Raw genomic sequence first — 19,372 nt, 5'->3', positions numbered from 1 at the left:
GGACTTGGTACCCGAAGGGTCGAAATAAAACTGAATCTACGTATTTAAATAACTTTTGTCTAGCACTGAAGAAGAGATTTTTTTTAAAGAAAAAAACAACAACCAGTTAGCAAAGAAGAGTGAGACAGGTATAGCATTGACCAGATGGCAGCCCAAGATCTATAGAGAAAGAGAGAGATGATGGAAGTGGGAGAAGAGAGACAGTCAGTCAGGTGCACTCTGTTTTTACTCCCACCTTCAGCCAAATCACAGGTAGCATCTTGTAGATGTGTTCCCTCGCTCTCTCTCTCACACACAAAAAGATAGAGTGAGTTTGAAAATAACGATGTGACAAGCTGGGTGCAAAGAGAAAGTGAGAAATTTTGCTTGGAAGAACATGACTGGAGGTATGATATCAATTGCATAGAAACTGCACTGAAGCCAGAGGGGAATGCAACTTTTTTTATAAAAAAAATGTATGCAATTAGTGCTGAATACTAGGAGTGGGTTCACCACAGACCAGGGCACAGACTGAGAAGAAGAAAAGGCACACCTGAGCAACTGGTGCAAGAGACACCTTTCCATGGCAATAGAGGCAAAATGTATGGGTGTTTCTCTCCTGAAAGGATTGGCCCCTATCCCACCTCAAACAAATATTTCAAAATGGAAAAAGGGGGCTGAAGTACTGAAAAGAGAAAGATGACAAATGCAAACTTCTGTGACTTCAGGCTGCATCATTCTACCAAATGCTGAGAAGCGTGCACTAGGCATCAAATTTGTGAAAGTGTTTGCTCTTCAGAGATAACAATTGAAAACAGAGATAACTGGAGGAAAAACACCTGCATCTCCACACACACGCACCTCAATATATGCATACACACCTTTTCTAATACTTTTTTTGTGTGGGTGTGTAGGTGTTTTTGCTTGCAAACTCTTTTTCACACACAAATGGCACCACCAGGCTCCTGAAGTCTGCATCCCTTCCAGTACAGATGCAGCTATTTTGTGGAAGGATAGGGGAGGGAGGACTCCTACCCCCCCCCCCCGAATGACGTGGGTTTCAATTCCCGCTATCAGCACTTCACCCAATGTAAATGGAGAGATGGAGCTGCCATTTATCATCAGTTTCTTCCGACTGAGATAGCTCAGTACGTAGAGTGTGAGCCTCTTAATCTCAGGGTTGTAGGTGTGAGCCCCAGATTCCTGCATTGCAGGGGTTGGATTAGATGAGTCTCAGGACCTTTTCCAACTCTAGGATTCCATGAATCCCTTCTAGTGTTATAATGCATATTGACTTCTAAAGGTGGTCCAGTACAGTCGTCACCCCTCTCTCTCCACCCAGAGAGAGGCACAGATTGTAGGGTAAAGTGTCAGACAAATTGGGGAAGGAGGGACAATGGGGGAAACAGTCACTGAAAAAATAAAGCTGTTCGATTTAAGCAACTTTGTACATTACCAGTGACATAAATATCCTCAGTAATTAAACCCAGATCAGTCTATAACAACAACAACAACAACAACAACAACAACAACAATTCTGTCTCCAACAGAACATTAAAATACAATACTCTATTAAACATTAAAAGCTTCCCTAAACAGGGCTGCCTTCAGATATCTCCTAAAAGTCTGGTAGTTGTTTTTCTCTTTGACATCTGGTGGGAGGGCGTTCCACAGGGCGGGTGCCACTACTGAGAAGGCCCTCCGTCTGGTTCCCTGTAACTTCGCTTCTTGCAGCGAGGGAACCACCAGGAGGCTCTCGGTACTGGACCTCAGTGTCCGGGCAGAACAATGGGGGTGGAGACGCTCCCTCAGGTATACTGGACCAAGGCCGTTTAGGGCTTTAAAGATCAGCACCAACACTTTGAATTGTGCTTGGAAATGTACCAATGTTTCCAACACTTTGCTTGTTGCAGGGAGCGGGGAAGAGAAAAAATGATGGCACTGAAAAGTTGGAAGGGACTCTGAGGGTCATCTAGTCCAAATCCCTGCAATGCAGGCATCTTTTTGAGGAAGAAGGGGATTTGCAAGGACCTGGAGAACTCTGAATTTGTGCACAGTGATGCTTAAAGCATATCGAAAAAGTGATGAAGCCAGGATACTAATAAGTACTTTCTGTTGGAAGCTCTAACATTTAATTAACGACACTTGCCTATCCATAACAGTTGTGCTGAGGATGTACACCTTCCCATTTTTACCAGGTCACTTTTGTACTCCCAGTCGCCAAATTAGCGAATTACGATTCTACTACCAAGCTGAACCCAGTGCCCAAATGAGAGTGCAGGATGCTACTGCCTGGCTAATCCCTAAATTGGACAAGCACCCTTAGCATACAATGTGTGTTCAGGATACCATCACCTAGCTGAACCCTAGGTAGGATCTGAAGCCTGATATTAACCAAATCATTTTTCCCCCATCCCCTAGCCTCATATGCTGTTTCTCTTCATGAGGAATTCAGAGGTGTACATACCACACAGCCCGTCGAATCCACTTTGCGGTCTGACACACACTTGAAGTTCCGGGTGCAGCCACCATTGTTGCGCGAGCAGTCTCGAACTGGCCCGAAGGAGGAGAGAAGGTCATTGATGGTTTCGAAATAGGTTGACAGCATTGCTTCTTCCCTTGGAGGAGAAAGGTTCTGTTAAAACCAGCTTCGTGTGCCCACTGGTGAAGCTAAAGGGAGTAAAATTTAAGGGAGGGTGGGGGTTTTTTTTTGTTCTTTTTCTGTTCTTTGTATTGCTGCCAGATACAAAGAGCACAAGAGGCTTTTCTTTCAGAGGTGATAAACTATTGAGTTAGGACCACAACTACACATGGGGCTTCAATCCCCTGCACACAGAAAAAACAGAGTGATTGAGTTTTAGGCTAGCAATTCCCTCTCAACATGCTAATCTAGTTTCCACGTGCTGTTTTAATTGCATGAAAGAACGGTCCCACGAATTTAACAAGCACAAATAAACAAACCAGTTTCAGAAATCATCTTGTTGCATACACCCCAATATCTGAGTGGAGAGAAACTCCAGGAGTGTCTCAGCTCACCTGCGGTTCTATTTCCTTAGAATGAAGGTCAGTGGAGACTGTGGTGTCTTTAGCATACCTGGTTTTATTTACACATATATCCACATGAGCATAGGATAGAAGGGCTCCCACATTAATGCCCCAGCAGAACTTGCTTTCCCATTAGGGTTCCAGGGATCTCAAGCTTCCGGCATCAACGAAAAAAATCCCCAAACCTCACATACTGTACACACACACACCCTTGCCCTTTTATTCCCCATCCCAGGATGAAGTGGCATTCAACCAGGTGTGGTAAGAAAAAGCCCAGTTTTGTGTCTTGGATATGTAAACCATGGTACTCATCTGGCCAGGTAATGACCTTATCAAACTTATCTGACTGGTTCAGCAGCCTCTTCTACTAGATTCTAAACAAATACCCAGGATCACACAGACCAGGGGTCAACAACCTTTTTCAGCTGTGGGCCGATCCACCGTCTCTCAGACCATGTGGTGGTGGGCCGGACTATATTATTTTTTTGGGGGGGGGAATGAATGAATTCCTATGCCCCACAAATAAACCCAGAGATGCATTTTAAATAAAAGCACACATTCTACTCATGTAAAAACACCAGGCAGCTCACACAAATAACCCAGAGATGCTTTTTAAATAAAAGGACACATTCTACTCAGGTAAAAACATGCTGATTCCCGGACCGTCCGTGGGCTGGATTGAGAAGGCGATTGGGCCGCATCCAAACTGACCCTCCAAACCTGTAACACTGTATTTAAAAGTCTACCTTTAAAGGTGTGGGAGCTTTCAGTTTCTCTCTAAAAGACAGCAAAGAGGGAGCCTGTCAAATCTCCAGATGGCACCACTAAGATTGCCCTCTCTCTCATGCTTGCTCACATGAAGGCACAGAGTCTCCAAAAGTGTCTTAAAACACAGGAGGGTCCATATGGGAGAATGAGGCTTTGAGATAATCAGGTCCATGATGGCCCTAGCGCTTTAAAGGCTAAGAATAACACTGAGAGAGCGGCAGAGTCTGGTGGCAGCAGCTGGATAGAGGTCACCCTTTTCTTTTTCTTTAATTTCTTTTTCAAAGTTTCAAAAAGGGGAAAAAAACACCAGTTTTTTAATTTAAAAAAACCACTTGTTTACATTATTATTATTATTATTATTAAAAGAAAATCTTTATTTCAACTCTATAAACAATACAAAATAGACAAAACAAAGCAGACAATAAAAAAATTAACAAAAAAGCAACAAACAAATTAAAAAAAACAATAAGAAAATTAACATAACTTAACATGACTTAATCCAAACCATAACTCAAACCATAATTTCAAATTTCAAATAAGACTTAAATAAACTAATTAATAATAATAATAATAATAATAATAATAATAATAATAATAATTTATTATTTATACCCCGCCCATCTGGCTGGGTTCCCCCAGCCACTCTGGGCGGCTTCCAAAAAAACAGAAATTCTAAAATACAGAAATCCATCAAACATTAAAAGCTTCCCTAAACAGGGTTGCCTTGAGATGCCTTCTAAAGGTCTGGTAATTGTTGTTCTCTTTGACCTCTAGTGGGAGGGCATTCCACAGGGTGGAATACAAATTATACCATGGGTGTCAAACACAAGGCCCGGGGGCCTAATCCGGCCCGCCAGACCTCGTCATGTGGCCCACGTAGCCGCCGCCGACAATAGCAACTCACAGTAGTTCTGGAGCCTGCGATTGGCCGAGGGTCAAAACCAGGGGCGGGGCTGCAGGCGGAGGCCGGGGCGCTGGAGCCGCACTGACGGCCTTGGCCAGGGAATTTCAATTTCGAATGAGGCTGAGGGAGGCGGTGGCACAGCGGCCAGACGGGGAAGTGAGATGCAGGAGGAGGAGGAAGCCCGCCGAGGAGGTAGGAAAGCCCTACAGGCACCGCCGGCAAAATTGGTGCCGGGACGGAGCAGCGCTGGATTTTTTTTTGGCGGGCTTTGCTGTTGTCTCCGAGAGTGAGTGAGGCGGCACTGGGGAGCCGCCGCCCGCCGCTTCCCTTCCTCTCCTCGGCTGCATCCGGGAGGTGGGCGAGCGAGCGGGCGAAAGGGACGCGGAGTGAGCCTGAGGGGGAAGTAGGCGAAGCGCAACAGTCGCTCTCTTGATGGAGCCGGGTTTCTCTTCCCTCTTCCCCCATTTTCTCCTCATAGACACTCGGGAGGGTGCCTGGCTCTTGCTCTGCCCCCCACCCCCGTGCCGCCCTTTGGCTTCTCAGTTCCGGCAAAGCTGCTCCCCGGGGGACGGCCGGGAGGGAGGCGGCGACGACAGCACGGGTTCCTGCTCTTCCCGCTCTGCCGCCGCCGCCTCCTCTCAGCCCCTCGTGATGTAGGGCTCCAGATGGAGTCGCCTTGCGGTTTGAATAGGTGGGAGGGGAATTTTTTTGGGGGGGGGGAGGTTTTCAAGCCTCCTCTGCCTGCAGTCCTGGTAGGGAGAGGCGGTGGCGAAGACGACAAAAGCGCCGGTGGGGGGAAGAGCAGCTCTGAGGCGAAGATGCACGTCCGCTAGGGCTGCCGCCGCCTTCCTCCTCGGGAAATCCGCTGCCCTCCCTCAGCGCGAGGGGAAGGGACTCTGGCGCTGAGGAGGGAGGATGCAAAAGCAAAGCAGGGAGTTGGCGCTGCACCGCATGTTCCTGCCCCTCTCCAAAGCATGGGGTGGGTTGCAGCGTGTGGCATCCTGCCTAGCAGGGTTTGGGTGTGCGCAGGGCGGGAGAGGGAAGCCCTCTTTCCATCTGCAGGTTTTTAATCCCAGCAGTGGCTTTCTCCTTCCTGCCGAAGGTTTAGTTGAGCCCCCCCCCCCGGAAGCCGTCGATCCCCACCTTTTGTTCAAATTTCCCTCGTTTACATCCCCTCCCACACATGCGCCACGACGCAGGAATGTGATCCGCGTGGGGGCGGGAATGAGCTTACATTATTACAAAAAACAGTAATAATTGAATGCAGTGACAATAATTTATGATAATAAAGAGTGGACACATAGTCCTACAGACACAACCGGCCCTTTGAGGGTGACCAAACTGCTGATGCGGCCCCCGATGAATTTGAGTTTGACACCCCTGAATTATACAAATTATGATAAGAGAACAAACAAAAATAAGACTTAAATATTTGCATAAAATATTTTATGCCACTTGTTTACATTAAACCATAGTCCACATCAGTACCTTTATGGGGTTCTCTGAATCCCCAGACTTCCCTCCACCACCAGCCCCCCCAGCTTCAAAAAATGTACTGTATCTTCCCTTTAACTACATCTAGTTGCATTTGTCCAGATTATTGTACTTCATTTTTATCCTTTGTTATTTTAAATTGCAAGTGCTATGCCAATCCTGCTAACGTTATTAGATTTATACAGTGTTCTTTAATATATTCTACAAAGTTATGGCATTCTCTATTAAATTTATTATCTTCTTGGTCTCTGATCTTCTCAGTCAGCCTTGCCATCTCCGCATAGTCCATCATCTTCTTTATCCATTCTCCTTTCGATGGGGCTCTTCCTTCTTTCCATCCCTGGGCAAATAGTATTCTTGCTGCTGTTGTTGCATACATCAACAGTACTTTCCTAAGTAAAGTAGGGTCCCCCTTTTCAAGCAAGGTGAAAGGTCTAACTGGTGCTGCAACCACTAAGGCAGAAGGCTTGGTGGACTTGACTGAGCAGATGGATGTATTAAATATTAACCTCGTCAGAGTATGAGTGAGTGAGAACAGAGGAGAGGGGAACCAAGTGTTCAAATAAGATGAACAAGCTGGCATTCTCCTTCTTTTGCCACAGTGAAAGAAAACAGAGAAAGGGCTGCTATGTATCAAGCAGGATTGTTTAATTGAACCGTTTGATACGAGAGAAGGATTATTATTTAAATATGAAGGTCTGACAAGAGCAGGTGACAATGAAACAGGAGAGGGCTGACTGCCATACGCAGAGGAAGCTGAGAACAAAAGGTTGCTTTGGAGAAAACGACTGGCAGGTCCTCCAAGCAAAGCCTCTGAGCACATGGGGAAGAGACTGATGTGCGTGAAGGAGACAAACCAGACCTTTTTCTGCCACATTGCATGCCCCAGGGATCTTCTAAAGGGCTGCTTGTTTTGAGCGATTCTACACACACTTCACATTTTTTTTCTGGAATACTGTGCCTGCTGCAGAAGCAGTGAACAGGGCGTATCAAAAATTTACTTTTTAAAATATATATCCATTTGTGTGTCACACAGACACAATTGCACAATGAGAGGGATGAATCAAAAACTTTCCCATCCATCAGAAGACAAACAGGAAAAAAAAGAGGGGGGGAGTCAGTCCACTACTGGAATAATCAGGCAGACAGAGGGCCCCTTCAGTCAACTTATTTAATTCAGCATCCATCCTGATTTGATTGCACAAAGCTTGCAGGAATGTTAGATTATATTAAGTCTTTATTGAGCATTTGTTCTGATTTGTTTGCAAGGCAGTTCAATGACAATGAGCATTCATCATAATTTACCACCTGTTGGCTAGGGCAGTGCAGGGGCTCTGATACATCGCTGAGCCCTCCTTCCTCCACTAGTTGGCTGGGGCGGTGCAAGGGCTCGGATGCCTCACTGAGCCCTCCCTCTATTCCGCTCCATTCCTCATTCCCCCCACCTGACCCACTGCTACCGCTGTCGCTGGGCGAAGTGCTGGTCAGGATGACGGGGGAGGCTCCCTGTGGGGGGGGGTCCCCCTGACATCTCCCATTCTAGTAATAACTTATACATTCTAGATAGGAGTTATTCTGAATTGTCTATAAGCTCCCTTCCAAATTCGGAACTTTGATTCATGAATCCATTTCATTTATCCAGTCTGAACACTTAATTTAATTGATAATATTGTAAACAATATGTCACGGCCAGGACACTTATTTTGCATTGCCAATGGCCCTCAATGGCGCTGTATTGGCTATGTTGTTTTGGAAAGGCTAGCCCAGGAATTCCTCTGTAGCGTATTTAACCTTCATATCCCCAATAATCAAATTTCTTGGGATTAGTGGAGCCCCCCCCCCCCCAAATCACAACAGTACAGTTCCCCCGTGATTTCTGCTCTCTATCTAAAAATCTCTTTTCTTTCAGTCTTCCCTAATGTTCAAAATGCAGGCATAATTCTCAAAGAGATAGTAAAGCTTGCTTTGAGCTATATACTGCTAGAAATTGCAGGTGTTGGTCCATATGATTGAAAGCTCACTCACGGGTATCTACAACCACCCCAATATAACACAAAAAGACAGACAGAAAGAAAAAATAATATAGAATTATAGCATTTGAGAAAGGCGGGTTCTGTACCTACTTTTCTATGTACAGTGTGTGTGTAAGAAAAAATGGAATCCTTACACAACTTAGGCTCCAAATAACTGAATGAGCACTTCCTTCCTACAGACCCTCCCAGGTGTTAAGATCAGGAGAGGGGGCCATATTAGCTGTGGCCTGTCTGATGATCTTGGTCCAAAAAAGTATCAAAAACACAGGCGTGTGTGTGTGTGTTTAGATATCAATTTTCATTGAGATTTTAAAGCATAGCTTAACATGGAAACGAGCTTAGAGGTGGACAGCTGCAAAAGTGGCACAGACCAGAAATAGCCTGATCAAAAGATCCTTACTTTAAAGATAGAGAATGTTCTACTTAGAGTAGGCCCATTAAAATTAAAGAACTTCTTAATTCCATCAGTTTCAATGGGTCTGCTCTGAGGAGTACTATCATTGAATACAACACATTGTCTGTAGATTTAGATATTGCTGAAAGACTTGGAAACAAATATATACGGTAGTTTGTTGAGTGCTCTTGTGTTTAGAACACTTTAAAGAGCTAATCATTACCCCCCCCGCCCCCCCAAAAAAACCCAGCTGCAAAGAAGACAAATACATTTAAACTGCAATGCAGAAAAGCTCTTAGTGCCACTTCAAAGCAACAGGATTTCCAATATACACCCCGCATGGCATATTTAGACTGAGAATCTGAGTATTTTTAGCAGCTTATCTATTTAGAATACATGGGAGGTGGGAAGAAACCTAACTCTTAATATGTATATATATATTTTTAAGAGACAAACAACTAAAAATAACTGTGGACACAGTTCAAATATGAATGCAAAAAATACCAAAATGCATGCATTTTTGAATCAGCCTTAACTGTTAAGAAATATATAGTCTCTCTTGAATGCTTGTGGGAGAATAAGAATTTTGTTGCATTCAATATAAGAGTGGGATACATTTTATTAAGGTTATTATTTTTCATCCTTTCAGTTCTGGCTCTGCACTTTACACTAAGATCCTCCCCTTTTCCTTCTGAAACATCAAACCTAGTCCAACCAAACTGCCTCTGGCCTGAAGTACTGATAGCCCTCCAGGATAGCAGATGGGAGGGCAGAAGAGTAATAATTTATACATATACCCTTGTTTGCACATCTCTATATTCATTGCGTCCACATAAATCTGTATCCCATATCCCTCCAAGCCTCTGCCATTCAGCATAGCAACAGCAAGTGGGGGCAGAGAAAATGTCATAAGCTATGGTTTATCTGTTCTGACCAAAGTTAGCACAAACCCTGTTGATTCCGGTTTGCCAAATTAAGAAACCATCTAAAATTATAGTGAAGCTTCTTTAATCGTGGACCAGTATGGCTATTTGAGCTAGGTTAGTTTCTGTGCTTCTCTCTCACCACAGTCCTATCCAACTTCTGAGAACCCTGAAAGGGTTCAATGTGTTAAAAAGCAATTATTTCCACTGAAATTTCTACATTTAAACACAACAACTATGACCCCTGGTTATGTTTTCATACCCATACATTTGCAGATAGATGTTTCACTTGGTACCCAAACACATTTGTGCATTTATTAATAAAATTTAAATTATTAATTGCAGCAAAATATGGGTCCATTCAACACCTAATTGGTAGCAGCAATATTTAGTAATAGATAGTAATGTCTAGTAATTGAACACTAATTAACTCAATTATCAAGCTATGCATTTGTGCTGTTCGCTCTCACTCTCGCTCTCTTTTTGTAAGTTCCTCTGTAAACTCAGCAAGCTCATTTGCAATTTGGGGATGATGCATAGTTAGGATTCTTAACTGGAGCATTATTAAGCAATTTCTCTGAGCCTATTAATATTGTTTTATTATTGCAATTATACTTGCTAAGCTGATCACCTCTCTCTATTACCATGTACATTTTAACTTCAGTACACATGTCTAATCCAATAGTAAACATATGCTTTATTTATTCCATTTACAGAGGGCTGGTCCCCAGCCAATGGGACATACATCTGTTCTCCTCCCCTACTTGATTATTATTTATTAGTTTTATATACCACCCTTCATCTAAAGATCTCAGGACAGTTCACAAGATAAAAGCATGAATAAATAGTTAAAACACAAATAACAAAAGAATACCCCCCTTCCCTAAGTAACTACCATGAGTTACTAGATCTACAACTCATTGTAAACATACACTCACCTCCTATTCAGGACCTGGAGTAAGCTGGCTCAGAATACCCACCCCAGTCTCTCTAATGTGAACCACAGGGCCTTCGAAATCAACCATTGTCACTTTGCGTCTCATACAGGACCATGCATGAAGCCGGGACGAACAAATTTGTAAGACATGGCAATTGTTCTTTGCCCACCACAATTTGTTCGACTGCTTCTGTGTCATGGGACAATAAAATACATGACATTCTGTCTCCTGCTTGCCTGCTTTACTGAAGTCAGCAACAACAGCAAGTTATTGGCACAGCAGCAGAATTGTTGCTTGGTGGCCTTTCAGAGGAAAGAGGAATAAAACTTTTTTTATAAAAAACCCCAGATAAAATGGTTAGGAGAAGAGATACCTGACAGGTGCTTAGCACTAAAATCCTTGCAGGATGGGTTTCAGGCAGATGTAGCACCTGGCAGCATAGGCAGAAAACCAATAGCCCATTACACTGAGGGAAAGGCAATAAAGCAGGTTTGGATAAGGCAGAACAGGGAGAGTGGCAGATAGCACAGCTGGCGGTAGAGGACAGCAGGCAAATAAGTGCAGATGGGTGCTTTGACTGATTCCTTGCCCAATATCTCCCTCTTTCCGTCCCTCCCTCTCTGTGTGAGAGAGGGGGGGGAGAGAGAGAGCAGTTGGCCAGAGATATATTGCAATAACTGGAATATGACTGGCTCTTCTTGATCACCTGAGCTCTCCCATTCAATTTGTTAAATTAGCAAAGCAAAGCTACAAAGACTGTGTGTTGCTGCCAATTACTGCTATCCTGAGTGGTCACTGCTTTTCTTTATACATTTGAGCTTTGCATGGAAATGCTGAAGACTGTGGCTTGGTTCACATAACACACTAAGCCAAACCTTGACTGTTTGAATGTGTAGGTTCCTTTCTGTTATTGCAAACTGGCTCTGTTTAATCATTGTATTTCCTGGCCTTTTAGATCTGCTGCCTACACTCCCCTTTGAATGTGTATGAACACAATATGTGTACCAAAGAAAGCAGTTCATTCGTCTAAAGAAGTGGGCTACAAACCACCAAAGGTTCTGTCACAATAAATCTGCCACTCTTTTCAGCACTACAATATATAGCAGCAGTGCCCCAGACTGTGAGTGCCGAGGGCATGCATGACCCACCATCATGAGGTTGTGCCATGGCACACATTCACATTTCAGCACCGTGGTGGTGACTGGGCTAGACCTCCACCTCTGCCACAGGGCTTCTGTTGGGGCCCACTGTGGCCAGCACACCACAGAAGCACATCTGCGGCTGCAGTGGGCCCCAACAGAAGCCCTATGGCAGAGGTGGAGGCCCCTGCGACGAACCCCCTCGACGACGTTGCCGATAGATTATGAGACGAAAGGGTACAGGGGTAAAGCAATCCCCACTCAATTCCTTACACCTTAAAAGAAACCCCTCAATTCTGGGCTTCTCAGTAAAGAGAGTCTAATTCCAGCTTCCGTGGCCTGATCTCACAAACCCTCAGGGCTATTTGAATGAACAACCTCTTGCCTACAGAACAGGGACTCCCTCAACTCAGATCCCCACTGTATCAGTCTGCCATATCACCCTGGCAAACTTGTGGCACTCTAGGTTTTCACCATACTGCCCTTCCTGTGTGACTCTAGGACACAAACTATCCCCTTTTCCTTAGGTAAGTTTTGCCCTTTTCCAAGTCTCCACCTCGTTGAGTTTTAATACGCTGCTGGAATAACCAAGATGATACTCTTTGGCACAAAAATAAGATGAATTTTATTTTCTTGAGAACATAGGTTTTTCTTTTCTTAATGATGCATAAGTTCACAAGCTTAATTACAGTTATACATTAACTCTGTCAGACTTTAACTTCAAGATATCCTAAGCCTAACCTGAACCACCACTATCCTGGCCCCACAACCTTCTTCGTCACCACACTCCCCCTCTTCCAACTGCCAAAACAGTTATTCCCTCTTTTTTAAACCGTCTGGCTTCCTAAAGATGTGCTGTCAATTAAGCTGGAGGTGGATTAACTCTTTCTAATCCAGGGTGTAATAAATCTTCCATCCTGGGGCTAATCCATTACAGCCCCAACCCAGTTGGAGTGCCAGAGTTAAGGCAGCAATGCTGGAGCACCAGCGTTAAGCCAGCCCCGGGGGGAGGGGGGAGGCTGGGCACCCACAGCAAAAAAAATGTGGGTGCCTGGGGCTGAATTATGTTCTGCAGCAGCTTCCTTAGCATGCTGTCTGTCCCTCTCTGTTTCTTTATCAACCTCGGTGAAGCCACTGGCACTGCTTCAAGATGACAAGGTAATTGTGAAGGATATTCAGTTTGAACTGCAATTCACAAAGGTAGGGACTGGTGAGTGGGTACAGAGGAGGCATCACCATGCTCATCTGATTAGATGTGTCAAAACAGATCAGACAGGACTTGTGCCTCAGAAGCCACCCTCCACTGCTGTGTTAGCAACAGGCAACTCGGCAAGAGGAACAGACAGTGTAAAGTTCTGTCCTGTTGATGTTTCAAAACCTCTCTCCCAGTGCCCTTTCCCGGTACTTTTATGGCTTATTTTAAGTCACTACAGGCCAGTAATAACACACAAGGGATGGTCCCTCCCTCCCACCTACGAGCTGGGGAATGTTGAAAGGCCCTCTTGGAATACATGAGCCCTTTTCAAAAGGTACTAGAGAAATAAAATGTACAACCCATTGTCAGCACTGAGAAGGCAACAGCAGGAAGCAGTTTGGTACAAAAAAGGGGCATTTGTTGCAACACACACAAGCATATTACATTTTGCCCATTTTACAGAGGTATGCAAAGGAATACAATAGAAGACCAGGAACGGCACTGTGGAATGAGACCTAAATGTGCTGTATGGTGAATACAGGGGAAACTTCAAAGGGAAACCTACACAGGTATAATAAAAGGCAGGGAAAATGTTCATCGACCCAACTGAAAGACAGCTCCTGCTAACACAATGGGATTCAGCTTGAAACACAGCTTGTTCTGAGTGTGGTTGCTGCTGCAATGTAGGGAGAAAATGAAGTGTTTGTGTTTTAAAATAAAGGCCCTATTAAAGGGGATAAAGCTTCAGCCTCACATTCAGTCACATCGTAAGAGGATTCCCTGAATTAATCAGACTGCTTAGTCCTTTTAATGGTTCTCCAGGCAGGGTGGTAGGAATGAAGTGTGGGGGGGGTGTTTAAAAGGACTGGAAAAAATGGTACTCACTACGAGTACTCATAGAAAAGAATATTAAAACAATAGAATTGTAAAGTTTGAAGGGATCTAGTCCAGCCCCCTGCAATGCAGGAATCTCAACTAAAGCATCCATGTCAGATGACCACCCAACCTCTGCTTAAAAACCTCCAATGAAGTCCACAACCTCCTGACGGAGACTACTGTATTTCTCCATGTATAAGACGACTAATTTTTTAACGCAAAATTAAGAAATTAAGTTGTTTAGCTTTTTTTGGGGGGGGGGGTCACTTCCAATAATCCAGTCAGGGGAAAGGGGAGGCAGACTATGTTTAGGGCACCTTTTCTAGCCCTTCCCCCTTTTCGGGGTGAGCAGAGTGGATCCTAAAAAGGGCTGCCCAGTCATGGATACAGCTGCCGAGCTGCTCAACTGCCTCTTTCCTTGAGTCAGAAGGACTGAATCTGTATCCACTGCCCGTGTGCCGGTTCATGACTAGGGGATTCCAGATTTCACGATCCTGCCCTCTTTACCATTTGCCGATCACCATGGGACTTTGGGGGTTTGGATTGGGTTTTTTTGAAGATGCCTGTGCATGAATTTGTTTTATGTGTGTAGACCAGTGTACGTTGACCAACACACAGTCTTCGCAGTAGGGCTCTGTTCCGATGGGATGAAGTAGTCACAACAAATCGGCAGATTCCTCTCTGCTGCAGCCTTCATCCGCCTTCACAGCCGTTGTAACACGGCTTGTTATCATCCATCTCCAACTCCTCAAAAGATTCCATCACTTGGGAAGACAGGCGAACTTATATCAGTGTACTGGGAGAAGCAATGTACCAGTGTTGAAGCAATGATTATTCAACATCAACTTCGTTGGACTGGTCATGTTGTGCGGATGCCTGATCATCGTCTTCCAAAGCAACTACTCTATTCTAAACTTAAAAATGGAAAGCATAATGCTGGTGATCAACAAAGAGGTTTAAAGACTATCTCAAGGCAAATCTTAAAAAATATAGTGTAAACACTTACAACTGGGAAACACTGGCCTGTGAGCGCTCCAGTTGGAGAACAGCCTTTACCAAAGGTGTCATGGGCCTTGAAGACACTCGAACTCAGGACGCAAGGGAGGAATCTGCTAAGAGGAAGGAATGCTTGGCAATCCACACCGTGATCAACTCCCACCCGAAAACCAATGTCACCATTGTGGAAGGATGTGTGGGTCCAGAATTGGCCGCCACAGTCACTTACAGACACAATGTTAAAACCATGTTTATGGAAGACAATCTTACTCGGCTATGAGTGATCACCAAAGAAGAAGATAGATCCTCCCACATAAATGAACATATGGTGCCACCTTTCAAAGAGTCACAATATTGATCTCTCTAGTCTATTTTGACTGACAGCAGCTGTCAAAGATCTCAGAAAGAGGTCTTTCTCAGCCACGGGAGCGGAGACCCTGGGCTTCTCAGGTCATAATGTTAAGTGAGTCTTAGCAATTAACAGTGCCAATGGACAGGATTGAAGGGAGTCAATCCATATGGAGGGCACAATATTGGCTACCCCTGGTCTAACTGAGCCCATGAAACAAGGACGATGAACCTGCAACCCTGCAGATGTTGCTGGACTACAACTCCCATCACCCCACCTACTGGCCATAATGGCTGGCACTGATGGGATTTGGGAGTCCCACATGATCTGCTTTACAGGTACACCTGCACCATTTGGTTGTAGTGCTTAAAGCACCAACAGCACAGTAAAAACTTCACAAAACACACAATGACGGTCACAGTACAGATAAAATAATGGGTGTGCAAGCCGCAGCCAATGCAAAACTTTGAGCAATCCACTTTAATAACACAGTTTCTCTACTACTTGTAAAGAAGGTTTAATCGACAGGTTCCTAAGTCACGGGGGTGGGCATACCATTTCTTTCTCTCTCTTTTTAAAGGTATTTGAAGATGTGGAGGTAAAGTGCTAGATGGAGCCCCATGACTATTATTATAAATCAGGCTTCCACTTGTTCCTATTAAGAGCTCCTGCGAGCACTGTGACTCTGAATAGTTCCTGCCCCCCTTATTATTACCTTTATTCATAGGATTTCAATTGTGGATTAGAAGGCAGGAGTCTTGAAAAGCATCAAGAACCAAACAACAAAACACTCAAGCAAGGAACTGCATCTGCAGCACGTCAGCCCCCCACCCCACCCCCCACTTTCCCCCTTCTTCCTCTCCAGCTCTCTATTCCTCCCCACTTACACCCCCCCCCAAAGCGAGGGAGGCGCTTGTAGAAAAGGAGAGGGCAGGAGGTTTCTAAAGGAAAATGCCAACAGAACACAATTTCCCTTCTCCCTTCTGCTTTCCTGAGTTACATATGTCTTATTTCTCACTCTTCATTCACAGGGCTGCCTCCAACAGAAGAATGCCAAGGGGGCAACTATAATTAGTATTCAACGCACAGGACCCCACATTTAAAGGAGGCAACAATGACTCATCCTAGACTTGACAGCCATATCTGTTGAACATGCTCCTGCCTTGTTGACTTATCAAGGGTGTGTGTATGTGTGTGTGTGTGTGTGTGGGAGGGGAGGATCTAACTGTACTGTCAAATCAACATGCTTCTGCCAAATTGCGTCCGGTGCCCAAAACAACTTCCCCCTCAACTAGGTTTAATACTTGAAGGTGTGGAGGAAACAAAATGCAGGTCAAATGTGGGAGTTACCTCCCCCTCATCTCTACCCACCTTTTCATATGATAGCCAATCAATTGTTGCATTTACAGGTGAGAGCCTCCTGCAGATACCGTACCATCCTAACAGGAAGCCCATTCTACAGAATACAGGAATCAGGCCTTTAGTGTTCTGGCACCTACCTTTTGGAATTCCCTTCCATTAAATAATAAGCAAGCTGCAAGCACAAACTCTGAGAGTGCAGAGAGTAGAAATGCCATGGTGCAATGGTAGTAGCAAAACCAATGCTGAAATCTGCCCCAGCTGCAATAAAACATGTCTTCCCCCAGGCCTGGTCTCTATAGCTACAGCTCTTCAACAGTTTGACTTTACCCCTGAAGGCACACTCTCCCATTGTCTCCTGAGACAGATGGATGGAAGCAGCAACTCTGTTGTCTTTTCAATGCCAACTGAAGACCTTCCTTTTCCAACAAGCATTTCAGCGGAAAACCTTCCTAGTCCACAACTGTAATGTCCTGACTCAAGTCCTACATGCTACACCAGAGGTTCTTACGTGAAACTAAGAAAGAAAGCTTTGAAAGCACTGGTAAGGCTATGAAAGCACTGGTAAGGCTATGGCTGCAGATCACCAAAGGCAGGACAAGGGTTTGTGTACAGTACCAGGGGTCTGTGACCAGATGAAAGCTGCAAATATAGTTCAACTAAAGGTCCCACACACCCCACCAGCTGGTGTGACCACTTGCAAGACTCTTTCTCCCCTTGAGACTGGTGTGCTTGAAGACGCTCACTTCTCTAAGGGACATGAGCCTGTTGATAGATAGATAGATAGATAGATAGATAGATAGATAGATAGACAGACAGACACTGTTTGTGCGGAGGTAACACCCTTGCACCATAACCGCTGAACTGAATTGCATCAAATTAGGGCAAAGCGTACCTTGCCCATCAGGGAGGGATCTGGCGTAAAGTTTTTTTCCAAAAAACCACACCTTTCACACCTGAAATAATGATTAAACACAAAAAAGTGGCGCACAAATTATACATCACCAGCAGAAGCTTTGAAGACTCCAGCAGCATCCAATAGAAAGGCAGACCACGCACCGTCACCAGCAAAAGCTCTGAAGGGCGGCACCAAATAATGACTGAGCAACTGAAACCACCAAGGCGGCCATTGTCAGACAACCCACAGAGTCAGGCCGGGGCCGAGGAATGGAGATACAGGGCGGAGGCCCCCCTCACATGGGTGGAGGAGGGGCCCAAATAGGTCATGGGTTGACGTAGGGTGGGGGGAGCCACAGGGTGGGGGGAGGGGAGGGATACCTCATGGGTCGCTACAGGATGGGAGTAAACACAGGGATGAGACACAACGGGGGGGAACCACATAGTCCAGGGGGAAACGGACACATCCTCCCCCTTTCCTGGGAAACATTGACCCTGAGCATAGCTGTCAAGTTTTCCCTTTTCTAGCAAGGAAGCCTATTCAGCATAAGGGAATTTCCCTTAAAAAAGGGGAAGAACTTGACAGCTATGACCCTGAGTCAGACACAGCAACGTGTCATGGATCATCACAGGGTGGGGCCAGCCACAGGGCTAACTCACAGCAATGTGCGGGAGGGTCAGCTAGTTTTATAAACAAATTAACGGAAATCATGTGCTGGAGGTGCGCGTGCAGCGGGAGGCCCCATTAGTGAAAGTGAGCCTCAGGATAATAATGCTTACAGTTTAAGAACAGACCTCCGGAACAAATTAAGTTCGTAACCAGAGGTGCCACTGAAATCTAATTACTTCTGTTGCTCATAGCTCAAATCCTGCTTGCAAGTTCATCATACTATAATATTTCTTCACACAGTCCAAAAAAGGCGTCCATTCTTCAATAAAACACTCATTAGATTCTCTTAATTTTGCTGTTAATTTTGCCAGTTCTGCATAGTCCATTATCTTACTTATCCATTATTCTTCAGTCGGAACTTCTTCCTTTCATTTCTGTGTACTGTATATAGAATCCTAGCTGCTGATGTAACGTACATACCGGTAAACAACTTTAACATTCTGAGGGGATTTAACATAAAGGGGATTTCTGCCCCTATAATCTCATTTTAAATATCGTTTTTATCTAATCATGTATCATTTCCCAAAATACCCTCGCTTTCTTGCAAGTCCACTGTTATAGGAAAGGGGGTGGCTTTTGCTGCCCAACTCCCCAAGTGACTGAGCCTTTCGCATTATCTCAGTTTTCCTTAATAGACTGCCATTCAAACTCCATCTGTATGAAGTCTTTTGTCCACCTGTCATAAGAGCATATATCAGGTTGTGATCTAATAAAGTTATAGGCTGTATTTCCCAATTTTTTTAAAGTAATTAGTAATAAACTTAGATATCCAGATCATACATAATCTCCCATAGCTTTTTTGCTAGCTGAATAGTGTATGAATTCTTTAACAAATGAGAATTTAAGCCTCCAAATATTTTGTAGGTCCATACTCTATGTTAACTCAAATAACACTTTTGTCTCATTAGTTGATCTAGTTGTTCTGTCCATTTCACTTGAGACCACTCCATTAAAGTCCCCCAATAGGATAATATTCCCATAATATTTTTCAAAAAGTTTGTCCTCCAGGTTTTTATTGAATTCTGCCTTTTTTTTTCATTTGTTGCCTAGAAACCCACTAATATTCTCTTAATTCCTACTATTGTTGCCTCCACACTGATAATCCTCCATCTTTAAAAATTTGTTTTGGGTCCAATTTTGGGTTTATATATATATCCACTGTAATAAATTCCTGACCCAGTCTTTTATTCACCAAAAGTTTCCTGTGTGTCTTTTTAATTGTGTCTCTCGTAGGCAGATTATATCTAGTTACTGTTTTATCAGTACACATGCAATCTTATTTCTCTTAATCTTGTTATTAAGTCCATTTACATTCCATGACATTATTTTATAATCCATTGTTTTAATGTCACAGCTTCTTTATTTTTAGTATTGTTGTTTATCTTTGTTGTACCTCATTAGTCATCTTCCAGT

At 44.2% G+C, this 19,372-nt stretch overlaps 1 protein-coding gene across 1 annotated transcript in view; it reads right to left on the bottom strand.

Moving 5' to 3' along the window:
• The window catches only part of ASTN2 (astrotactin 2), a 605,773-nt gene that overhangs the window by 246,257 nt on the left and 340,144 nt on the right, over positions 1-19,372 (bottom strand). The window contains 1 exon segment of the mRNA XM_035112940.2: positions 2,447-2,597. Coding sequence (XP_034968831.2) covers positions 2,447-2,597 — 151 coding nt within the window.

Source organism: Zootoca vivipara, chromosome Z (genome assembly GCF_963506605.1).
Source record: "Zootoca vivipara chromosome Z, rZooViv1.1, whole genome shotgun sequence".
Taxonomy (NCBI): domain Eukaryota; kingdom Metazoa; phylum Chordata; class Lepidosauria; order Squamata; family Lacertidae; genus Zootoca; species Zootoca vivipara.
The sequence above is the reverse complement of the archived record's forward strand: the minus strand, read 5'-3'. Positions and strand labels throughout refer to the sequence as shown.